General features: G+C 35.5%; 1 protein-coding gene across 2 annotated transcripts; it reads right to left on the bottom strand.

Moving 5' to 3' along the window:
* Positions 1–829: 829 nt before the first annotated feature.
* On the bottom strand, positions 830–24982 carry LOC103719147 (methionine aminopeptidase 1B, chloroplastic-like). 2 transcript variants are annotated; one of them, XM_026809271.2, is made up of 11 exons: positions 24708–24982; positions 19997–20075; positions 17100–17337; positions 14999–15160; positions 14853–14894; positions 11763–11834; positions 9755–9834; positions 7405–7502; positions 6847–6885; positions 4218–4265; positions 830–1200 (listed from the first exon to the last, which is right to left on the bottom strand). In XM_026809271.2, exons 1-11 carry the CDS (start codon positions 24832–24834, stop codon positions 1055–1057), a joined length of 1131 nt encoding a protein of 376 aa, XP_026665072.2. In that variant the 5' UTR covers positions 24835–24982; the 3' UTR covers positions 830–1054. The 2 variants fall into 2 exon arrangements, with proteins under 2 accessions (XP_026665072.2, XP_008806477.2); XM_008808255.4 differs by lacking the exon at positions 6847–6885 and having other exon boundaries at positions 24708–24979.
* Positions 24983–26879: the final 1897 nt, after the last annotated feature.

Below are 26879 nucleotides of genomic sequence, written 5' to 3'. Positions count from 1 at the left end.
TTTGTCCAGCTATAGCACCAATCATTTATCTTGATCAAATCAGATGTTCTTCCGATGATATATATTAAACTTTCATTTTCACGAGCATCAGCTCGGAACGCTGCTTTTCCCACTTTGATGAATTAATGCTTTGAATCATCACCACTTGTGTCATTCAGTGCTTGTTAACCTATCCCTTTCAAGCTATAACATCAATGACACATCTTGAACAGTAGCTGATTCCTGAAATAAAGATCCTTCTTCGTTTTCCCCAACGTTCTGCTTAGGAAATTTATATGCATTACTTCCTCCTAGATGTAAGCATGAGAAGAGACATTTCCCTGCAAGCTTTTTGGATATCCATATGATTGTGAATCCGCCGGACCCAAGCTTATAGTAAATATAATAAGTCTCCATGGCACCAAAATTTAGTTCTTTCTGTGGCATAGATCACCATCTGCCATGGTTCGGTATGTGATAATATTCACACCCAGGATAGCTGCCCCATGGAGATACATTAATGCGAAGTGCAGGCGAGGCAGGCACTGGCAAATAGGCAACTGCTGCACCCTGAAGACCCATCCGGTTTCATATTTAGATATGATTTGCGCCAAATACATGTCCTGCATATCAAATGAGACACTCAAAATACGGCTAAGAGGAAAAGAACCAATATCACATCCATCTTTCCACTTCAAATTCGGTTGGAACCGAGGTATTTGTTGAATCTGCTGCCTGGGTCACAAACATCCATCTGCTTGATCATTCATGCGTGTACTGCCATGTTTGCAAAAAGCTCATAACCTGCTTGCTGAATGCGCTCAAAATTTATGAAATGGCTTCAACAATCAGTCCAATAAAAACATCCATTCGGAGGTTCAGATTTCCAGAAACGAATATAGTTATTACTACATAAAATCATATAAGATCAGAGACTACAAAAAAAATACCTCTACAAAATTTTACATTGAACTTCTAAGTGGGTTTGCTCACATTAGCTTTCTAAGAATGAAATTAGATTTGCAAAATTTTAGATTGCTAGACGCAGGAAACCAGTGAGGAATATCCACGGACCTCAGTACTTCGTCAAAACCTCTGCACCAGTCCTTGTAATCAATATTGTATGCTCAAACTGTGCAGCCCGGCCGCCATCAGCCGTAACTGTTGTCCAGCCATCATCCCACGTAACACACTCAATGCTTCCCATTGTGAGAATGGGCTCTGCAAAGCAACTCAATTAATAACAATTAAAGGGAAACAACAAAAAAAAAAAAGCGGGCTCGTAATGAATATAAGTTCTCAACAGTCCATTCTACACCATGTCAGATATAAGAGAACATGATAGATGAGGTTTCAAAAAGAACAGTATATGCATATATGTATATTAGAGTGTGGGGTTATCAGTGCAGAGTTGGCCTGCTTCCCACCAAAGGAGGGTACCAGATCTCAGTTGGAAAGCTGAGCAAGGGACCCTGTAATGTATGAACATTGTTTTCTCCTTGTGTGAACTGCCATTTATCTCATCCCCCATAAACATGTTTTGGAAAAGTTTGCAGCTTTGCTATTGTTTTCAAAGGAAAATAATGTAAAACCCTGATCCTGTAGCCAAGGCCGGCCCGAGCCCTAGGCGACCAGCCCCGGGCCAATGGAAGGCCCCCGGGAGGCTGACCAAATGGAAGCAAAGGCCCCATATAAAACGGGATCTGGAGCTGGCTACGAGTCTTCCCCCTTGATGGAAGGGAGGTGGAGAGTTTCTTGGCCTGCAGAGGGGTAATTTGGGAAGTTGGGGACAGTAGTTTTGTTTTGGGTGGGGAGAGGGAGAGAGAGAGGAGGGATTTGGTTGGCTTGATAGACGCCTGAAGCCACTCTTTATCTTTCATCCCTTCTCTTTTTTGGTTTTGGTCTTGGTTTTCCTTCCCTCACATTACTCCTGATCCAGCTGGGCCATCCGGAAGAAAGATAGGGGGATTGGAGATGGATTTCTTGGAGGGTGGAGATTTTTTTAGTTTTCTCCTCTCGGTTTCTTCTCCCTTCTTGGGTGGTAGAGAGAGAAAAGGAGGGAGGGGGTTGAATGGCTGCTGTGCTGTGATGTTGCAGTTGCCGCTTGGGTACTTACTTGAAGGGGAGATGATGGGATGGGGTGAATTTCCCATAATGACCCTACTTTCTCTTATAGAGAGGTTCCTTTATGGACAAATTCTTTTCTCTACCTTGACCATGAAGTGCCATGGGATGACCTTTTCACGGTAAACAGTATTGCCAAGCATTATCTCAGTTATTTAATCAGTTTCATGGCCCTTCATTTAGAGTAATTACTTTTATGTGGTTCCATTCAAGAATTATATTAAATTGAAAAAGCTTCTTGTCTATCTTTGTTAGATTCATGTATCTTTGTTGAAATAATGTACTTGATAGCTATCTATTTTTATATATTTTTTTAAGTATTTTATATTTATTAAAAAAATTATTATTAAAAAAAAGAGGCCCCGTTCATTGGATTCGCCTTAAGCCCCAGAATGTATTGAGCCGCCCCTACCTGTAGCTCATGATACTTCTAATTCTCTCTAACAACCGATAGGAGTGGAATTGTGATGAAAGATATGACCACGGTTTGCTATACCATACCGAACCAGACAGTACGGGCTGAACAGGATAGTATGGAGATGTCGTACCAGTTCGGTAGTGGTACACGGTATGGAGGATATATCGATACTCAGTACACCAAACCAGCCCCATACTATACTGTACTGACATAGTGATAGTGTAGCACCAGTATGGACGATAACGGTACACGGTACAGGAGGCATACCAATACTTAGTACACCAAACCGGCCTCATACCATGCTATACTGACATAATGATAGTGTGGCACCGATATGGAGCCCAATACCGAGACAGCGTACCTTGGGTATGACATTGCTTAGCCTTTGAAAGGCAAGGTGAAGTGCAAAGTATACTCAAAACAGGTCAATGACAATGTGCACAAGAGGTCGCTGTTCTAGCTCCTTATCTTCTTTAACATGTTTCTTTCTCCCAAAAGACATTTTTATAGGTTGAGAAATAAGGAGGAAATAAGAGTACAAATAGTAGATATGGTTAATGTACAGAAGCAATCCACTTAGCAACTAATTCTATATCTTGTAAATCGACCAAAAAAAGGACATAGAAGGAAAACTAGTAGATAGGAATTAGCTAATGGTATCCTGATGAAATCTTCAGGATGCTCTCAATACCATTCTTTTGATTACAAACTAGGAGTGAGACACGCATATGTCCTAGCATGAAGAGGAGTGTTGATAAGAAATCTATGGATTTAAATGAGGCCAGGTGTTTTTTTTTCATGTTTTGGCCTTCAATTATAATGTCTTTGGGCTAGATTGTTTCGCCAAATTTTACACAAAAGCCATAATGGGGAATTCTTTCGATGTACGGAGCTATTGCTAATAATTCCATGTTTTGGTCATCACTTACATGTATTTGGGCCTGATTATAATGACAAAATTTACATAATAACCCCACTTGGGGATATTTTGTTCTTTTAACATCAAAGAAGTAGACCTAGGAAAATATTACAAAGTGGACATAGAGCAAAATTTCAGTCTTGCATCCCTCCTCATTCCCCTCTCTACATTTTGTTACTCTCTTCCATCACTTATTTCACTTCTTCTTTTTGCTCTTTTTTGTCCTTGTTTCCTAATTTAGGAACTTCTTCCTTTATGTTATTCTTTTTGGTATCAACTTTAAGCCACTATTTTCAATTGCATATTATGCACTGAGCCACTACATTTGCTTTATTTGGTCATTATTTGACCACACTACATATATCAAACCATTTCAGAGAAACAAAAGACACCCCTTCCGAACAACTTTCCAACAAATTTAAGAGCTTGTTTGAATACATTTCAAATATCATGCTATGCTTACTAGATCATACAAGAAAGAATTCAAAAATGAACAACTAAAGAATTTGGAGAAATCTCTGATATCTTTTGTATAGACAAACATGCATATGTTATGTCCTAGAGAACAAAACTGCCTCATGACTCAACAAAGTTATCCTAGAATCAAGCTCAAATCATAAAACTTAAGTCAAGTTGTATTCACATCCTTTTAATCTAACTATACAATAATATTTATTTGAGAAAAAGATTCTATAATAATATAGAGAATATAATATTTCAGGATAATATTTAATGATACCAACCACAGATGAGAAATATAAAATATCGAATACATACCAATGGTAAAAGTTTGACCTTCAACCATACACCCAGATTTATCATTACCTACAAAATAAATACTTGTCATCAAGATGAGAAAATAAATCAAGGTTATATAGAAAAAAAACATTCGAAGCACAAGCTATCCATTTTTGGTGTATAGACACAATCCAGAAGCTAGAAAGTTGCAGTGTAGCTCTATGAAGTCAGGTCAATTTTTGACACCATTACCATTCTGCAAACAAAATTTCTTATAGAAAGTATAGTTGAAAAACCTGATAGAAGACAAGCTATTTTATAGTTTATGATAAGATGAGAAAGCAGAATATAGCCTTAACATGATGTCTGAGCAATTTCGGTCCATGTGTCCTGAGATGTGTGGTTCATAGTTAATGGTCTATGTTTTTCATTTGTATGACCTACCATGCATGTTGAAAAACATAGATATTATAATATATACATTTTTTTCCACTGTGATGATAGGAAAGAAACAGCCAGAACAACTTAACTCATTTTGTATTTTTGGGCAAGTTAAAAATCAGATCATTATTAATAATGTGAATTGTCAATTTTGATGGATAACTATCATGCATTTTGCATATAGAATTCGAGCTTGATTTCCCTTGGTAAGATTATAGCTCCACTTTGAAGAATGAAAAGAGAGATGAAGAAAATGGGGAATAGATATTAAAAAAAAAAGAAAAAGAAATGAACAATGTGGATGAGGAAGAAGAGAAGTTGAAATGAAGGGGTTTAAATACTAAATCCAAAGAAGGTAAAACAAACCAAGAGGAGGAAGAGGAGACTCTATGAGTTTGGCAGTTCTTTTTCACTATTGTTTAATCTATATAATATTCTTTATCTTGCCACTCTCGGTCTCCCTCTAATTTAAAGCATCAATTTTTGATATACCATATATAATAGCAAGTATCATGCTAGCAAAGACGTGAAACCTTAATATATATATAGGTTGTAGTGCTATAAATAAAAATAGTAATTCTTCCATAAATAAGACCAAATTAACTGAAGCTAAAATCATTCCCAGTCATTTTTAACCTTAAGCCAATCATGTAATTTTGTCCCTAAGCATGTACTTGCCATTCAAACTCCTCAAGATAGTACTCATTAATAACAACTAACCACTACCAATAAATCTTGGTAGAAGAGTGCAGATTCACACTATATGGTGTCTTGTACTTGCCATTACTCTTATGGGATGATCTACAAATATGGCGAACAAGTCAGTTAAGAATCCTAAAACAAGACTCAAGATAAGTGAGTGCCATAATTGACAAAATGAGTGTTTTACTGAAAAATATCACATCCAGAGTTCAAACGCTCACAGTGTTGTCTCCACCATAGCGAGCGAGCGAGAGAGAGACAAACACAGAGAGAGAGAGAGAGAGAGAGAGAATAATTTATTCTTCATTTTGCTTTTCTAAATATATAGCACCTTATAAGAGGCCAATAAGTCTACTTCGCATACAAAGCCATATTCTTTTTAATGATCAAGTGTTATCTATATAACTCATTTTTATCTTGCAACTAAGCTTAACCAGTAATTTATTTCAAATTGATATGTGTAATGACTTTATTAATGGTTAACCCCATAGAGCATACATGGAATAGCCAATTGGCTTTGCTAAGAATGTGGTTTTTCATTTATGTGTAAATTCCACAAAAGCCACATATGGGTTTGCACAAGCTACCAAGGCATGGCATATTCAAATTTGATGCCTATCTTTATGTTAGATACAAAAAAATATCTTACTATTTTGATCATCCCAAGATTCGACAAAGCATAGGTCTTCTTCCTTCCTCATCGCCCCAAGGGATGCAAATGAGTTGGGTCAACCCGTCACCCAACTCGATTAGACCTAACCTGATCCATATTTGAAGACCCGTGGGTTGGGGTCGGATTCAAAAATTGGACCGAATCTAAATTCCAGGTCGAGTCTGGGTCCTGTATTTTTCAACCCAACCGATCTAGCCTGTAAATCATCCGAATCTAATTTGAGTCACCAAAAGATGGCCTCAATCTGATCTAAACTCAATCCAACCCGACTCAAAAATTCGAATCATATAAACCTTCTTCTCCTTCACTCTAAATATCTTCCCAATTAATTAAATGAACTCTCATTTAATCTAATTCCTCCTTTTCATCTCAATAGTAACATCTCCTCTCATCTATTTCGACTTAATTATATTTAAACATTCATGATTCATTATTTGTTATAGAGTCTTATTTATAATGCCCCCAAGTATATTGATATATATTTTAAAAAATTGTAGTCTGTAAACTTAAGAATGATAATTAGTGATTTTAAGTTAGCTCTTTTTCATTTTATATAAATTTTTGAATGAAATTTCAAGTTTAAGGTAGCTCTTTTTCATTTTATATTATTTTTTTAGTGATTTTATATTTAATTATCAATTATTAGATTTTAGCTATAACAGAATAACTAGAAGTTTGACTCAAACTACAAACCCGAGCTGACCCAATCTCAACACGAACTTGAACATTTTAGGTTTGGTCCGGGTCCAAAATCATAACAAAAATATAAACCTAGGTTGGGTCCCAGTCCGACCCAACCCATTTGCAGCCCTATTCAAAACCATGTTTCATCAAGTCTTCAATATGAAATACCTTTCATTATAACATCATTTGCCATTGAATTCATTTTTCCTGGCAACAATATGAGTTACAATCAATAAATTATGAAAGTCAGAAAATTTCATGCAGGTCAATCAAGGTAATGGTGATTCCATATTCTGTACAACATATGTATGAGCAAGACGAGATTTGTTAGCATTTGGTGATGTGTCAAAAGCCATATATCAGGTACAACAGTCAACAATTAAATAAACTTAGCAATTGAAAGCAACAATCTGTAAGATCATGTTCACGATAAATTGCAAAGCCAAGAGATAAAAAGTTTAATATATCATTATCAAGAAAATTGTGCATAAATCAGCTGTAGCTTTATAAATATTCACTGGAAAAGAAATCATCTAAATGGTTCAAAAATCTGGAATCATCTTCTCTTAATAAAATATGGATTCTTTCTGAATACAAGAATGCATCTTCCAGCAGTCTCCAACTAAACGTATTTTTAGGCATCCTTTGCATACTACAAATTTTCATATATATTTGTTATAAAATTTACCAGAGTGAATCAGAAAGATGATTTGAGAGATGACTCACGATGATGCAAGATAAGTGGCTCAGCATGAAATACAGTCCCAATACCATGCCCAACAAAACGTTCCACCACGCCATAACCATATCTTTCAGCAAACTCACTAGAACAATTTAAAGCGATTTTTAGAAAATAAATGATTAATAGAACTAACTACAACTACACAGAAAGAAAAGTAATAATATTTTTAACAGTAAGTTGTATATTATTGTAAACAGAAGAAACCTAAACAGAAACTGAGTCATTTCACATATAATTCTGCATATCATAAATGGGCATAGAGCAACCTAGAGTGTAATGTGAATCTACAATATTAAGTAGAACTGCAAAACCATATTTCTGAGTTTTGGATGATGGATATTTTTGGTTGCCAAGGAGAAAAGATGTATATTGAAGAGGCAATTGAACCTCCTCTTTTTTCTGATTGGTAAGACAATTCTTGCACTCTTGCTTAGTTTAAATAAATCCATTCTGATATTAGAAGACGTAACCCTTTTTCTCTGTAGATGTGTTCAATTTATTACAGCTTGTATCTTATATGTCAGTGATCAGATCATCTATCAAATCCTCCATGACTTCAATGCCACAGTTCCCAAACAGTTTGGGAAACCCATAGATAAATCCATTGCTGGATACTTGCACGATTTTCTTTTAAGATTTATATTTTCTCTCAAGGCACCTTCCTCAAAAGGTCAATGCCCTCACAGGTGCCAGCAGAACTAAGCACCAAAACAACATTATATTTTCTAAAATACTAGTGTGCTTTAATCTCATCTTCCATGCTTTAACAGTTTTATCCTAAAACCATCTTCATGAAACAACAACCACTCTGTTCTTTCCGGGGTGCTTGCCCTTGAAGTGACTCTGTTTATCTCCTCCTATCATGTGCATCTTCATATTTTAAGCTGTAACTGCTTTTTCTGCTACATCATGCCATATACATCAAGTACTCGACTTCTTCTCATAAGTGCTTTTTGCTTCAGTTGATACCAATGCATCTCTCAGTATACTGCATTCTTAGAGCGAGAGTTCAGTAACGTATGGTCTCCTCCACCCAAAACCCCTTTCTGTATGTGTTTTTTAACCCTAATTTCCATTATATGATGCTCTTGTGACCCTTTGTGATTTACAAGGTCTCTCTCTCATGCAGAATGTCCATGTTTTTGCAGCAAAACTACACCTATGTTTTTTTTGTGTCTCTCAGATATGTCTCAAAATATTAATTTGCCAATGGAATTCCACTGAATTTCCATCATGTCTGATGTAAGCCACTAAAGATCTTACGGAACAATGTTAGTTAGTGGGCACAATGGTCTATTCACTCTCCCATCCCAGCACTGTGCATGTTTGAATAGTGCACTGGTTTTCTCAGAACTCGCTACATTCACCAGTCAATCATCCATGCTTTCTTCATTACCATCACAGCCCAATATCTCACCCATAGTTACTCCATATTGTTTCCTCCAAAACATTCCTTCATTAACCCAATTAACTTCATGTCACTATTAACCAATAATTTACCACTATTGGCTTCTATAACTTGCTTAACAACCACCACAATCCCACAAAAAAAAGGAAAAAAGAAAGGAGCAAGTATATTTAATGGCTTAAACCATGTGGTCCATATCTGAAACTGATTAAATCTACCACCCATGGAATTAGAAAAAAAAAAAATGGAAAGTCTATATGCATATAGCTATAAAAACTAAAGAGCAAGATCAATCTTACCAACCTATCCAGCCCATACCAATCATACCATAAAGTACGGATAATATACCGGTACAGTACCAAGGTTCAGTTCGGTATATGAGCCAAACTAGTTCATACCAATCCCAACTAAGCAGAAGCAATCAGTACCACCCGGTACCAACCTGTACTACCCAGTTTGGGGCAATACTATGATTGGGGGTGAGAAAATATATTAAGACCCTGTCTTAATACGGGAAGTGTACTATACTATACCGAATCAATAACATACCGGTACAGTTTTTGGTACTGATTTTGCGGAACTTGCTATGTACAATAATTCCCTAACTGCATTAGTTTCATAGTATACAATATAGCATGGATTATTTGCCCAGCATTAGAGGGTTGCTTGTCCTTCCAGCATTTTTTTGAAATGCATACTCCAAACCTGGAGTCTTCATATGCATAAACAGATGCTTCTAATAGTAAATGACAGGTTTAGCATAATTACAGCATTTGTCATCATTAATTAAGACAATTAGAGAATAAATCAGACATAAACTCCAGAAGTGGCATGAAATGTTTAAATTTCTTCAAAACCTCATAAATTGTAGCAAGAACTCCTGCATTCTTCGCACTGGATTTTACATTGTGATAGCATCAACATACCTTATTTTCTTGCCAATCTTCTTAAAGCTAGCACCATCTTTGCAGGCAGATATGCCCCTTTCTAAGCATTCTTCAGTTACCTGATAAGGAATAAATAGTCATATAAGAAATAACATATTTTCTCTTTGCTTTATATTTGAGGTATGCCTTTTCAGTCCACAATGCAAAGTTAAGCTAATCGGAACAATTTGACAAGGTGTGAAGAAGTTGATGCAATTATGTATTTACCAAGTGTTTTAAATGTTCCATCATCGACTACTTCAAAATTCAAATTGTCAATATTGAGATCTAGCCACTAACTATAAACTTCTTGATAATCGACTTGAAAAGAAACCGGTAAAGGATAAATTCTTTTAGTTTCAAACCTGACAAGGAGACTCGTAAAGAAGAGAAAAAAAGAGGATGCAAGATTGAACAAGAGATAGTAGGCCAAGATGGAGAAGGAAAATGAAATAAGGGGAAATAGAGAGGTGAAAGTGGCAGGAATGTGGACAGGTGGTTGCTCAACATATTTAACTGAACACCCTTACTCTCATATTATTAAGCTAGATGTGTCCATAAAGATGCAACCTCTATTTTAGCCAACCACAAAATGTTTTCTTCAATACCAGTTATGGATCCAAATCAAGATTTAACACAATTTATAAGCCAAATACAAAATCAAATGGATCCATGTATGCACTATAAAATGAATAATTTTTACACACCCTGTCAGAGCTAATCCTAAAACTTTTCATGCAAATTTCTCATGCCTAGCTTAGAGCACAAGGCAAAAGCTATTCAAGAGCCTTCATAGAAATGTTACCCAATTGCTTTGACTTTTGATGGTGCCAAATCTTTCTTACCCAAAAGATCATGAAATGAAGTTACATATAACTCCTACAAGTTTTCTAACTGGGTCGTTAGGTCAATGATGACAAAACTTGCATCTCGGTTATCATGGAACATTTCAATAGGCTTACTTGCAATAAAACTTAGCACTTGTTTACAATTCACATTTAAATTAAGCATGGCTTAATTTTGTATTTCTTGATCTACAAAGTACATTGTCTTTTTTTATTTCTCGAAGAAACAAGATTATCTCTAATATGTGAAACATCCTTTAGCATAATTTTCATTAGTTAAACACCAGCCTAATCAGTATTAAGTAAGTAGCCAGCTATAAGCTAGGAAGCATGTATACTTGAAATCACATGCTGTGTTTGCATTGGAAATGTATTAGATAATGATACTCGTCAGATACTTCCCCGATACATGTCCGATGCTTTGTAAAGTATCCTATTTTTCAAAATTAAAAAGAACACACTAATTTCTCGGATAAACTCGAGATACTTCCCGATACCTCATAAAATGATGGGAAGGGCACTTTCTTTCTTTTTTTTATGTTAAACTTTTAATGATGAGTGATCAATTTTGTAGTCTATGATGTCAATATTTAAATAAATGTAGATTGGGGCTAGGATTTAAATTATGTCTAAATGATGAACTAGCAAAAGTTGATGCTATCTTGTAAAATACAGATTGCATTATTTTGATAGGCTACTGTGCTTTATGGATGCTTTTTTACACACATAAATATGTGAATATACTTGTAGATAATATGTATGCATATATGAATGTACAAATACATAAATTCATCAACATATCCTATCCCTACGTATCCTAATTTTCAAGATCTATCGTGTCGTGTTGTATCCATATCCCATATCCATGTCCATGCTTCATAGGCTATAAGATCTTTTTATGGACAATAGCTCTTACTACTCCTCTAGGTAACTCGTTTTTGGAGGTCCCTTGGTTCTATGTTAGTATTTCTAACTCATTAAGAGGAGGAAGTAATTTGCTAGGAATCCAGTGATCAAAGTATGTATATTTTACAACTTCAAATAAATTGCCTTTTATTGGCATACAATACTACCAATAACTTGAAACACAAAGATATGAACGAGCAGGATTGCAACAAGAATAATATAGATAATGCTCCTATAAGAAGACAGTAATACAATACCTTTACAAGGCGTTTTGTAGGTTCATTAACATTTCCGCATAGAAATGTTTTGGAAGTGTCCCCATGGTAGCCCTAGAACACAAATCATAAGCTGTTTACTTCATACCAAGTAGACATAAGTCAGGAAAATTTTTATGCCAGATAACTATAACTTTGCATGTATTTTTTTTAAAAAAAAAGACTTCTTTCAATAATTAATAGGTTATAATAGAAGAGCTACAGGAGATAATTTTCCTGAGAATTCGACTTAAATTTAATGCCTATATTAATGCATGAGAAGCATAACCAACAAATTCCATTATCAATCTCCTGTCAAGGGCTGAATCCATAATTGAAATCAACCTTTTTCAATAGTCCTCTTTTATCTTTCACAAGTTGCTTGGGTATTCACTTCTTGTTTATGCCTCTACCAATTTCCTTTGCACATTAACACACATTGTCCTCCATATGTAGTAGTCAAAATCCTATATAACTTAAATTTAATAGTTGCCACATGGTTTTGTCAATTGCCCACTTAAGGAATTCAACTTTTCTATTTCCCTTCATATAGAACAATATTCTAACTAATAAAAAGAAAGATGGGATTACTATTGTGTCATAAAATCTTTATTTGAACTCTCATAAGGCACAACATGACACGACTTTTGAGGCAGATATCCACTTTAACAACCCTATAGTTGGAAATGCCTTTGAACTCGCAATCCTTTTTAAAACACAATAATAAATTATCAGAGTCTATCTCTAACAATCTTGCATGTTTATCTCTAAAGGACGCCTCATTCTCCTCTTCACTACCACAACAATAAACTTCAACACTATTCAGGTTTTATGATTTAATTTCAGTCCCCTTGCTACATATAATTTATTCATATATGGGCTTCTCTGGCCTTCATTTTATGAAGAACTCTAGAAGGAAAAAAATATCACAAAGACAAGAATGTTTAGTGCAATGTAAAAGAATAGAATGAGTATAAAGATTAGTAATTGGTGAATTTGATGATTACAATAACATACACATATTTAATCATCAGTTTTGTTCATTTCTACAGAATTATGCAAAACTTGAACGCAGCAGCATGTAAAGCAGCGATAAACATCTTCTATATATCATTATTTGTATGTTCAACGAGAAAGTACATCTACTTAGGGGTGGAAGTGGACCAGATAATATCCATCTGAATCTATTTTCCTATCCAAATTTCTCCGGATACAGATAAAAATTTGAGCCACCAACTAATAGTCGTATCCGTATCCATATTCATCAAAGAAAAAAGGATACAAATATGGGTAGATGACTATTTGACCAGTATCTAGTTCTGTTTGCAATCCTATTTGATCTTAAATAGTACTAATGAAGTTTTCCAAAAAATAAATGACCATATTAACATGTTACTAACTTAAGTTACCTTCTATTTAGTGATAGCTTTGATTTTATGGTCAAAAAAGTTTAACTATCTGATTTATATCAATATCTACATACATACTTTCAGTATTCAATATGTGTCCATAGTCGTTTGTAACAAATATGGATATGTATTTTTGCACCCGACTAAAATCCGTATCCTCATCTATATTCACCAAGTATAAGCATATACAAATATGGATACTGATATCCGATCTGCATTGATCCATTTTCAGCCCTACTTCCACTTCACCTAATAATTACACCTCTATGTCACTATATGGTAACAATAACTAAATGAAATTTTACAAGCTGTATAAATATTGAGCAAGAATGTCTTAGATGCAACAGTGTCCTCCCTCCGTGACTAATTATGTTGATGCAGTCAAAATCTAGGGTTCCTAGAGCAGATTGAACATTTAAAATTGTCGTATGGGTAAGGTTATCAATACGCTAGCAAAGCTTTTTCTTTAGTTTTTAAGATTCATGGATTTAGTTTTGGGTCAAAATTAGGGTTTTGTAAGTTTGTCTTTGATGTTCGAATGTAATATACTTTAATTTATTATATTTCATACATTTTTAATTAATAACACTTTTTTTAAATTTTTATTAAACAATAATTAATTCAAAAAAATATAAATTAAAATTTATTCTTGGCTTATGTAGCCTCTGATAGGAGGCAGCACATATATTTTTCCATCCCATATTAAACACCAATTGCCTAACTATTCTAGAAATTACTTTAATTTGGGCTTTTATTTATAAGAAGTTAATATGCCAAAAATAATCAATTATTGTCAACAAATATAGCTGACCGCATGCTAGACCCCAAGCATGATACTAATTTTTGGAATCTAACATCTCCTTTAGCTTTTATTAAATTTTATCCAAAAATATCTATTTTATTAAAAAATCAAAAATTTATACCAATGCGAAGATCTCACTAAGATATAAAGTATATCACAAAATCATGCCAAAATACAAAATTTTAGCATAATTTGCCCTTAATTCTTTTTGGATTTAACAAAAAGTAGGGAGTGGGAAACTATCATGCTGAATGTTGGATCTACCCTCCCCACTCACCCTTCCACTCTCTCCCTTTCTCCTCTATTTCTCCTCTCTTACACTGTTTGCAGGTGAAATAGAGGGAGAAAGGCTGTGCTGACTTTTCTCATACAATTATTGAGGAGCTCATTGAGTGGGTACCACCCACTTACCAGGCCAAACTGGATGGAATTGAGCGGTTTCAAGCAGTTCAGCCTAACAAAGACCGGTTTGCACAAGTTTAGGCTCACCATCATGTCGAGACTACGAAGCATTTCAGTTCGTGATCGATACGGTATGACACCAGTACAACAAAGAAATACAACATATTCTTGCCCTGCTTCACAAGGTGATCTAAAAGCTATAATGCAGTGATAGAAACCAAAATAAGTTTTACCTCTCAAGAGTTCCATGAGCCTAACAAAGAGAAATTAAGTTGCGGACTACAATCAGTTAAAAAGATATATAAGTGATCTTCAAAAGAAATTATGCATCATAAGTGAAAAACCTGACATGGTAAAAGCAATAAGCAGAAAAGTCAAAATTTTGATGGATGGTTGAATTTTTAATACAACAGAAAAATCAAATTGTTCTTTATGAACACAAACAAACTAAAAATATAATAGAAGAAAAAAAGAGCATACATTCAAATAAACAGTCACATCGATGTTTATGATGTCTCCATTCTGCACAATGATGGAACAAGTGTTAGTGCAAGGCATTTTCAGTCTCACTGGTCTTATAGAAAGACACTCATACAAACAGTGAAGAAAATGTCATCTCAAAAAACCTGTAGCTGGCGGGAATCAGGTATTCCATGGCACATGCACTCATTGACTGATGTGCAGACACTTTTTGGAAATCCTCCATAACCAAGTGGGGAAGGATAAGCGCCTGCATCGATAATCATCTTGTGCACTGCTTTATCAATTTCATTTGTTGTTACAGATGGCTGATAGAAATATGCATCTTTGCAAATGTTATTATTTACATCAAAGAAAATAACATAATGACATAAAGGAAGTAAGAAAGAAGTAAACAAAAAACTGATGAAAGGTACCTATTGAAAATATTTCTCTGGGTATTTGATACAGGAAAAAGTTTTGCTAACAAAGAATGCATGAGAAGAATGTCAAGATATCCCACTTAAAGGTCCAATCTTAAGCAGTACAGTCCAAGCCTTTGTCTCATAGCATAACATTATGCAGAATGCAAGTCAAAATAGTGAATACTTACTCTACCAAAACATGTTTTCTAATTTTTTTGGCATTTTCATATTTAAGATATATGTGTGAATCATGCGACATGATTCACTGCATTATACATGCTTATAAAGAATCAAGCAAATTTTTAAAGGTTGAAGTTTCTCCAATCATCATCAAAAATCTATTTAAAATGGTAACTGTAACGGAAAAAGTTAGTCTTTTTACTGCATTTTTGTGTCAGTACATCAACGTGGCATTGCGCTACTGTCAAGCTCAGGTTCAATTTAGATCCCTATGTGAATTATTGATGATCGATGAACATGCGTCTTGTAAAACTGTGTTTTAGTCTTATTTATCAGAGGGGTACAAAGAATTTTTACTGTTAATGAGTATTGATCAGACATATCTAGCCACTGGCATTTTTAAAATTGATGCACATGCTGCCGCCTGAAGAAGTTTTGCAGACCTGGGTTCCCTTCTGATATAGAGGAACTACTCTTATCCCCCCCCTTTCAGATGTGGCAAAAATTTTCGTGCATAATGATTGCATTTGTGGCTATATATATATATATATATGTAGCTTGACTTTTCTGGTCAGCACCATGCATCATAAAAAACAGCATCCTTGATTTATTGCGCATGACACACTTGTAGCATAGACCACCTGTCACCACAAAATGACCCTAAAACATGGTTACAGGATGAGGTATATCGAAAAGAAAGGGCACATTTTCTGATTTGGTTTGGATCAATTCTTCAACAGCAATACTTCATAGACAGCTATGGTTTGCTTATAATAGCTACAGAATACTGGGGAGCAATTTAGTTAATAGATCTGAATGGCAGTTAGTAGGATTAGACTGGCAAATTTACTACCCCAAAAAGGATTTTACAATTCTATGTGAAGTGGACAGATAGCCCTGATCAACTTATGGACAGTTATGACCTTCCAACCACATTTTTATAGCAGGATTTGTAACCATGGTTAGAACCAATACTATTAATATGTGCATCAACTTTTAAAGCTTGGGCTCATTGATCCTCAATTACCAAATACTTAATCTTTGTAAGAGCTACCTTTGGTGTCATTGAAGGTTTTTCCAAATCCTTTATCATAAAAATTCCATCCATGTCAGCTTAAGCCTTACCCCTAATATTTTTAGGCCCTTCAATACATAATTAGGATCTTGTTTACCAAAACCTCCTCCAGTTTCCAATGCGAATGCCCCTACCTTCCATCACCCCAACAATCTTGTATCTTCTATGTTCATCTTCCTTTCTTGAGCCCGCTTTCTTTCACAGAAGCATATGACACTGCAGGCACTATTACCAATTTATGTAACTTCCCTATCATGAAATCAGTATGCAGTCAAGTCATGCTTATGTGGTACCATTTCAATTAGCAATAAAAAAGTGCATTTTCCTCCACGATTTGTTAGTTCGTAAGATGCACCTATGGTGAAACTGCAACCAGATTAATTTATCAAAATACAACCACTAAGGCAATGATGTAAAAGGTAGTTCAACTGAAAAGCTATGGGCCTATACAAATAACAAAAAAAAGAAAAATTTCAAATGAAAAAAAATACTCGGATTCTTTACTAACATTTCTGTCAAAGCCAGTACTATTATATGTCCATAGACTTTGAGAAAACTGAATCCTAAAAGAATAGGAAGATTCCTTACCCTAACCAGTGTTCCTGCAAAATCCAGAACACGTGCAGCAAGCTCACAGGCAGCTTTCATGCGAGCAATACCATCATCATCATGTACTTGACATTCATTAGAGAGTTCTGGCAACGTGTTTGAACCCACATAAGGAGGTCTGGCTATATGTTCTGGAACGGGAAGCCGCGCAGAGACCTTTCCACGCCTTAATGGTGGTCTCTTTCTTAATTTTACTGAGCTTTGAAGCTCCCGTGACCTTCAGGTGATTGATACAATTAGTTAACAATATTGTCCAAGCAGCACTATAATATGACCATATGGCCTTGAAAGGTAAAATGCTGTGCCTGATCACAGATTTCATGACTTAGTTGTGAAAGAATGTATTAGAATAATGGATCAGAAAACAACAGAAAAAGGAAACCAAACTATGCATGAATTGAGTCACAGTTTCAAGTTCAATAATGCACTCTGTGATGCATTAATCATGCATACATCATTGTTATTTATAACTTTAGTTGTCATATTGTAACTATGGATCGGCAAAAAAGAGAAAAAGGAAACCAAACTAGGCAGTAGTTAAGTTACAGTTTCATGTTAAAAAATGCGCTCGAGTCTCCATCCTCAAACAAAGCAATGTCATGCATTAAGCATGCATACATCATTGTTATGCATTATTTTGGTTGTCATATACTTGAAACTATGGTGATGAATACAACCTTCACTTCAAGCAAAGTTACAAGCAAGGTTTTAAAAACGTGTTTTGGTTTCAACTTTGGCAATTTCGCTCTGAGTTTCATAGTTTTGATCAAAAAAAGGAAAATTTAAAAAAATAAATAAAAATATGAAAAATAAAATAAACCAAGACAAGTTATTTCAGAGTATTTTATTTCATTTTAAGTCCGCTAAAGAATTTATATTATTTGAATAGTTTTGAGCTGAAATTAAATTTTCATTAAAGCTTAATGCATTAATCATATAGCATGAATGTACCAATATATAGAGTAAAATACCAAATATCACTCAATCATATCCAAACTAAACATGAGTATTCAAGAACATAAATTAAGTATATATCTCACTCTCCAAAATAACATCAAAGCTCCTAGACATGCACAAACATCTATATTTCTACATATTGTAATATTTTTTGTAACTTAAAAATGCACATTAAGATTGCAACGTACCCACTTCAATAAAAAATTTTAGACAAAAATAACATGGATTAGATCATTAGAGCTTTAAATAAATGTGTGATCAAATTATATTGATGAATCAATAAAAAGCATTATGTATTTACTTGGGAAACTCAAAAATAGAAAAAAAAAATCAGTCAGTTTGCAGAAACTGGTCGAAATGCTGAAAGCGGCCAAAACTGATTGAAACCGAGCAAAACTGGCCAAAACAAGCCAAAACTGACCAAAACCAAAAATTTTGATCAGTTTCAGGTCAGTTTTGGATGGAACTTCAAAACTTGGTTACAACTCCATTTAGTGGACGATGTGTCTTTTCTTCACTCCTGCCTATGGATCAAGTAACATGCTTCCAAAACTCTTTCCAAGAGCTTGGACTACTAAAGCTCAAAACATCCATAGCAAATCTTCATCATGGGTTTTCAAACTTCTACCATCCCTTTTCTGTGACTGTGTCAAAGCTTCATAGCATGAAATTATTTTGGACTATACTCCTATTTAGTGCATGATTCTTCGCAAGATCTCAGCACTATAGGAGCTCTAAACATCCATAGCACATTTCCAGCTTGGATTTGAAAATAGTGTTCCTTTTTGGGGCTGTGCAATTGTTAATAATTCAAAAGTGGTGGCCAGCAAAAAGTTTGTAAAATTGGACAAAATCATGGTGCTTCAAATTGGTGTTCCAAGGTGATCAAGGGCTTAAATGTAAGTTGCGGACACTATGCTATCAATAATAAGTTCTCTATTGATCAAAATAATGGTCAAAGTTTAAAAACTTTGATACCATCAGCTATCAATCTATTACAGCCCTTCCATAAAGTTATCTTATCCCTCACAAGCAAAGGACTTTTTGTCTACTTTTACAACTTCAATCTCCTTTACACATTCTTAAAGGAAGCCTATACATTGTTTAGCTCCAACATTGAAGTCCTCCAATAACCCTCTGATTGACTAATCATACAGCATCCATGTTTCTTCATTAACCTGAGCCACTCACCGAACACAGTTCTTCACCTAAGAAACTCATTTAAATACGAGCCTTTCAGTAGCAGAAGCCTTACGCTCCTGTTAATTTTGTATCTGAAACAATTGGCAGTGTGAGACGAGCCCCAAATACTGTCACCAGAATTGCCAACCAAAGGCTAATATCAAAAAAGGATGAAGAAGATGAAATGGAAGGACAATACCCTTACTTCCATGATACCTTCTAAACCAAGAGGAAAAACGTTCAGTGCCATGCTGCTGTTCACAATGGATCTTCTGAAGGTATTATTACCAACCATTCTTGAAGGTCAGAGCATGTTGCAGCCTTTCTAACACTACATCACCTAAATGTTTCCACGAGCACATGCCACTTCAGAAAACAAGTTGAAAACTAGGTACAACATTTTAATGAATGGATTGTCAATTGGCTTGCTTCTCGTCCTACTACTTTTTTTTTAAAACTATCAGATGTTTCCACATAATAGTTTTATGCATATACTGATATACAAGAACATGTATATGCATATTATTTTTCATAAAAAGGACAAAATGATATTGCTTCAGAAATAACCCTAAAGAGAATATCAGAATGGGTTTTTCTAAAAGTAAAAAGTTGCATTAGAAGTTTAGAACTACAGATACAAGTGGAAGACAGCAAAATAAGGACATAATCTCATGCAGACTTGACTTGCCAGTTGCCATGGCAAACGTACTTCCAAACATCAAACTACAATTAGATACCTCTGAATTCGCATGGCCTCCTCCAACCCAGATAACCTTCTTGATATAATAACACAATGCTTTTGTACAGCTTCTTTTCCTTGATCAAAAGAAATCAAAAATAACATAATTAATGAGGATAGTTTTGCAAAACAAGATAGTTTTGAAAGAAGAAAATTATGTATACAATTTATAAGACAATCCATGCATCAAGCAACACCCAAACATAGACCTCATACACATCATATCATTGACTACAGAACCTTCAGAAAATGCATAACAGCAATCTCTAGCATTGCACTTTTTAACCCAAAATTACCAAAAAATAACCCAAAACCAATTCTGGGACAAAATTCCAGCAACCACAAGCCTAAATAGCACTGAAAAATAATGTTCGTATGACCAGCAGCATCTTTTTGAAAGAAAAGGTCATCATTATCTCGTCTAGAACCTAATTTGCATAAAATCTTGTGCATCAATAATCTTCTTTAGAGAGCATCTAATGGTTTTACTTTCATCCTGAAATCGGATTCATACTTTCTTGGTAAATCAATAGTCTAGCTGTAGCAATTAAAGAACAGATTGTGCCCTGGTTCTTGGTTCTACGAAAGATTCAGAAAGCTCAACTCACCGATGTTCAAGGGTGGAGCTAATCCTCTGACCGCAGAGACCTAGATTCGGGAGATGAAGAAGATGTTCGATGCACTACAGTATTCCGAGGACGTAAAGGTTAGGGTGGCCATACCAATGCTGAGGGAACATGCCGAGTTTTGGTGGACTGCTATAAGAGCTGCTAAAGGGAATGAGAATGACCAGTTAACGTGGGAGGAGTTTAAGAAAATATTTTATGATCAATACTTTCCCGATGAAGTAAAATCAGCAAAAGAGAATGAGTTCTTGGCCTTGGGACAAAAGGATGACATGATAGAATTGGAGTATGCAAACAAATTTAATGAGTTAGGCCGATTTCGCCCCCAACTTATAGAGTCCGAAAGAAGCAAGGCTAACAGATTTGAACAAGGTCTGAGATATCCGATCCGGTCTCGTTTTTCATCTCACCTCTTCAGTAGTTATAAAGATGTGCTGAAAAAGCCCTAATGGTCGAATTAGATTTGAAGAGATCAAAGAAGGAAAGGGGTGACAAGAAAAAGCCCAGACCAGCAGGAACTCAAAATGACCAGCGCGAAAACTTAGAAAACAACTCTAACAAAGAGAAGGGATTGGACACTTGCAGGTACTGTGGCAAGAATCATCATGGACCTTGTCTTAAGAAGTTGGGAGCATGTTTTTCATGCAGCAAGGTGGGACATATGGCACGAGATTGGCCTATCAAGAAAAAGGATAATCTAAAACCTACCAAACCAGCCGATCAAATACAAAAAGAAAATGTACGAGTGTCCGCTTTGACCCAACAGAATGCTAGTGCAAGTGATCAAGTAGTAACAAGTATCATTCTAGACAACTCCATAAATGTCCATGCACTATTTGATTGTGATTCTTCTATTCCTTTGCATCTTCTAAGTTTCTATCTCTTTGAAATGCATAGCCGAAGAATTGATTCAGCCATTATGTGTTGTCATATCTCTTAAGAAAGTTATTCTAATAGATGTTTTGTTTAAGAATTTTATCACTTAGATGAGGAAGTTAAGGTTCATACATATCGGTCTAGAGTTTTGAGCCTTAGAATAGTTGGTTTTGTTAAGAGTTGCACAGTGAAAGTACAGTGGAGTAGAAGTGGACTAAGTATCCTTATTTGTTAAAAAATGAAGGTAGATTAAGTTTCAAGGATGAAACTCTTTTAACGGAGAAAGAATGTGAAGGCTCGATCTGGGCGTGATCAACTCTATTGGCCCGACCTGAGCCCTAGCCCATAGAGTGGCCAAGCGCAGAAGACTCTTCTTCTCCTTCGGCGACTACAACTAGGAGTCGAAGTCCTAGAGTCGCCAGGACCCTAGGACTCCTCTAAAAAGGGAGAGCTCTCTCCCTCCAAAGTTCTCCATCTCGAGCAATCCTCCTCTTTCCCTCTCCTCCTTCCTCCTTTTTCCCGTTGAGTTCGCGTCTGCCCGTTATTATGCTTGCCGAAAATCGGGGCTGTCGGACGCCGCCGAAGCCGAGGTAACGCCCTGTCCTTCCTCCCCTTCCCTCTTTCTTCTTCTCACGATCCAGAATCCCAGCTGCCAGCCGAGAAATCGGCCAAAAATCGATCGACAAAAGGGAACCCTATTTTTTTCCTATTTTTACCGGTCCTTCTTTCCCCTTTTCCAACCATCACCGATGTCAACACTCGTCGCCGGAACTCTCGGCCTCTCCCCTGTGTCGGCCTCTAACCGATGTCGGAGCCCCAGCCACCGGTAAGCAAACAGAGACACAAATCCACCGATCCAAGACCACCTTTATTCTACCCCTATTTTTGATCATCCTCTCTTTTCTAGTCGCCACCACCTGCAGTCAAATATCCAACTGCATTGCCGGCACTCCGGCGTTGACCCCCACCATGACCGTAGCCACCAATCCACTCTCTTTCTCCCCTGTTCACCAAGAAAGAAAAGAAGAAGAGGAGGAGAGAGAGCCCATCCCTCTCTTTCTCTCTCTTATTTTCTCTCTCTAGGAGACCTATCGATCTCGATACAGGATTCTGTCAATCTGATCTATGAACCCGAGTTGATTCCTAAAAAGAGGCCCTAAACTACCCTGGTGCCCGGGACGCCTACTAGACCAATCATTCCAGCCCTATTAAGTGCTTATGAAACCCACTATTGAAGAACCCTATTGAATAGGCTTGGCCCTAATCGAGTCTGTGCCCCATGATTCATTAACCGAGTTACTTAAACCTGACCCGTCTGGTGTCGCCATACTCTATCATCCGACCAACCGTCTCCTTTTTATATTATTTTAATTAGATTAAAATCATCGAACGAAAATTAATTTTGCTTTTAATATTTTTAAATAGGGTTAATTGAAGTTTGACGATATGGGGCTAAAGAGGTAAGTAGATCTTACCCTCATTATTTTTCGAATGATCATATTTTTCGTGCATAAAATTTGCTTGTAGAAATATCATGCTCTTCTTAAAATTATGGATTAGCATATGTGTTATGAAAATCATACTTTATTATGAATATAGTTTTATGAATGTTTTGATGAAAATGGTTTTGTTATAAAATATGAATCTGATCATGCCATTTAGTGTTTTTCATCTATTTATATGTATATTTTAAAAAAAAGATATAAATTTTTTAAAGGCTCTCAGATAGATGTGTATTATTCCTAAAATTAAAAAAATCAACACTCGGAGCCAGCATCCATATGAACACAGGCCCTGCCAGCGGATATAAAGTTGGCATACGAAACATGAATCTATGTCGATTACGAACATGGGCCCTATCACGGATATAAAGTGACTGTAGCACGAATATCTGTGAGTAATATTTTGAACTATAATATAACTAAATGGCCAAAGAATAATTGATGTATTTATTTACAAAACGAACTTGGAACTATGTTTATGAAAGATGGATGATTTGTTCATGCATGATTTGCTTTATGACTTGTTTTAATATATTATACTATGAAATACTTTATTTTGTAATATTTGTTATTTTTCTGAAATGATGCATTGACATGGAAAAACTTATGCTTGATCCGATAAGATAATGTAAGCTTTACTGACTGAGTTGTGTCGCTCATATATCTCTATTTTTATTTTTCTCTCACTAGACGAATATGGTTGATAGAAACGAAGGATGGCTCAGGCTTGGAGTTCGCACAGCAAACTTGGCGATTTTGTATTGGTTGCATTTAATGGATAATAAAATTGAACTTTTACTTATTATATTTTGTTTAAGATGAATTTGAAAGTTAAAATGTAATGTTTGGCTTCGTGTTATCGGGGGTTGTACCCCTCAGTAGCACAGCCGTGTCATACTCCGAATCTAGGGCGTGACAACATTGATAACAAAATTAGGTAACGAAAGACTAGAAACGAGTGAACTAGAGGTACTCTAGGGACTCATTTGGTTTGCAGAAAGAATTTTTTCTAACTGAAATTTTTTTTCATAAAGCTAATGCCCTAGTATATGATGTCTAAAAAAAGATTTTTGCATGTTTGATTGATCATTAGAAAGTGGCACATTTCTGAGTGGCTTATATTTGGTTGAGCATCCATTTTCTTGAAAAAGTTGTATAAAATATCTTCCATGCCCTTAATAAAGAGAAAGATCTTACCTCATTCTATCTAAAAGCTTAAGAGCACTTTTGAAAAAAAAAATTAACTCAATTTCTAGCTGGTGGGAATTGGACTTTCCCATAACCCACATTAGTTTTTCTTTGCCATGAAATATGGGAAGCTTATTTCATGGAAAAGCTACTTTTCTATCTCTCATTCTTCGAAAACTCCAAACAAACATGAGGTATTTCTCCATTTTCCGGTTGACCTTACTTTTCCCCTCCCCTCCTCTTCCCACAAACCAAACGAGTCCTAGGAGTTGCAGGAGGATAAACTAGTTGCAGCCAACTACAACGGTATGACTAAGATTCATACGGCCAAACCCTAATAATAGTTGATTAAGCTTGCCGGTAATGGGCACAGCTACGCTTATAAACCATACGTTGCTTCCCTAGTTTAGAACATTAAGACACGGCCCGATCTTCATTTTAACAAAATAATTCAAAACCGTTATCATAAAGCAAGAATAAACGAGACAAGAACCGATACTTCAGACAAATTTCAAACCTGAGATATTAGGAGACGAGTGCCTGAGGGGTTGGCCCATGAGGAAAAGCCGATCGGAAGGGGCTTCCATGAAAGAAGACGGCGGTGCTGCCATGATGAAGCTGTTAAGAACGCCCTTCGCCGCCATTCCAAGCCGAAGAAATCGAACGTCTCTGATCTTTATTGGGGGAGCAAGGGGGCGGGGTGCCGGTGGAAGGGAAGGAGGGGAGCGGATGAAGCATGAGAATGGACTCCAAAGAGTCGATGAGGAAAAGTCCCAGAAGGTGTTGTGAAAAATCCAGCAGAGAAGGATTACATACGGTTGTCTTGTTTTACGCTTTCGCCCATCCCTACCGTCCAAGTGGTTGGTCCCTTAGCCTATTGATAGAATCTTTTGTACTAGCATGTACCTCGATTCTCTCCGCGGCCGAGCCCATCGGAAATTACTCTCTGAGGGCCATCCGATAAATATTATGAAAAAGTTGGTCATCTGACCAAATTACTCATATTCTCGTACTTTCTATATAAATTAATTAATTTTTTTTATAAATAATATTTTGCTATAAACGGAAAAAAAATTATCCATTTGGAAGATGGATAAATCATTTCCTCGTCAGCAGATCAATAATTTTTTATTATAATATTATATTATATTAATATTAATATATTAATATAATATATAATATATATTATATTAGATTATAAGAGTATTGCAACGAGTCCCTCCTATTTGATTGCTCTACGTTTTTATGTTTCTTTTCTTTTTGTTGTTATCACCATCATGTGGAAGTCAATTGATTCTACAGATTTATTATATGCCCCCTCCATCACAAAATCTAAATCATAAATCTCATTTCATTATATGCCCCTCCATCACAAAATCTTTAAATAAATTAAAAATAAATTATAAACATCCTTCTAAGTATCAAATTTTGCATGAATATCCTTTTCAAATTAATATTTGCATGCGTACCTTCGTAAAATACTTATTTTACTATTTTATTTTTTTTTATTCTTATTTTTGAATATGTATCCATGCCATCTAACGCCGTTAAAAAAATTAATGATTTCAAATTAAAATGACTAAAATACCCGTAATGGATAGATGTGCAAAAAAAAATATTTATAAGACAATCACAATGGAGGACAAAAAAATAATTTCAAATTTTTTTTATTTTTAATTAAAATAAATATTGCTTTTATTCACGGTGTTAGAAGAACCGTTATATTAGAGATATTCGAACAAAAACAGTATTTTATGAGGATACAGAAATAAATATAAATTTAAAAAACAAATATTTATACAAATTTAAATTTTTAGAAGAATATTCAAAAAAAAATAATAAATTATTATACGCCCCATCCACCACATGAATTCTAGATTTCAGCTTGCCAAAATCTCCATCACTGCCCTCAAAAGCTCTCCCCGCACCACACAAGATCAAATCCTACATGCAACCTACAAATCTACTCAGAAGCATCTCCGCCCCAAAGATCTATTCTCCATACACCCAAAAAAAATCAAAGTAGATACCCCATTCCAAACCCAAACTACGACATCCCTCATATGCCATGCATCCATGAATCTCTCTTCTGGGTTCTGTGACCCGTCTCAAAATTGATGTTATTATATATATTTAATCTCAATAGAAGGGAGAAAGCTCTACCTCTCCAAAAATTCATAAGAATCTTAAAAATATATATTTTAAAATCAAGCATGCTAATTGGTCTCTTCTTAATAGATTATTTCTATTAAAAATTATTTCCTTTTATCAAAATAAAAGAAGGAAGGAATCAAGTTTTTTTATTTGCTTTTTCTTGGATGGAAGCTTTTTGCAACAACAGAAATATGAGATCGGGAGGATGTTTAGAGGGGAAAACTTCGGGAAGGTAAAATACGTGCACGACGTGGAGATCAGGGAGACCGTCGATATGAAAATCTTTAATCAGAAGTGCATCCAATCCCTCAAGATTGATGACCACTGCATGAAGCCCTTTTTAGAAAGATTTTCTTCTCATTTCTCTAACAGGCTCTTCCTCCATCAGGGACTTTTTAGAAAGAATAGAGAAGAGAGCCTTTGAAGAATCAATATGAATGGGCATTCTTTGATATTTCCTGCAGATAAAGAGGGAGTTTGAGATGCTGAAGCAGTTAAAGCATTTGAAGGTCGTCCAATCATATGAGGTTCACTT

Source organism: Phoenix dactylifera, chromosome 11, assembly GCF_009389715.1.
Source record: "Phoenix dactylifera cultivar Barhee BC4 chromosome 11, palm_55x_up_171113_PBpolish2nd_filt_p, whole genome shotgun sequence".
Classification (NCBI taxonomy): Eukaryota; Viridiplantae; Streptophyta; class Magnoliopsida; order Arecales; family Arecaceae; genus Phoenix; species Phoenix dactylifera.
Note: the sequence above shows the minus strand (reverse complement) of the source record. Positions and strands in the feature narration are given on the sequence as shown.

Excerpts from the sequence above, each read along its gene's own strand:
- LOC103719147 (XM_026809271.2), bottom strand. The coding sequence starts at position 24,834 with ATGGCGGCGAAGGGCGTTCTTAACAGCTTCATCATGGCAGCACCGCCG. Across the intron at positions 17,338-19,996 it reads GAGGCCATGCGAATTCAGAG|GTCACGGGAGCTTCAAAGCT; the intron begins GTATCTAATTGT and ends AATCACCTGAAG. Across the intron at positions 11,835-14,852 it reads ATGTGACTGTTTATTTGAAT|GGCTACCATGGGGACACTTC; the intron begins GTATGCTCTTTT and ends TTTGTGTTCTAG.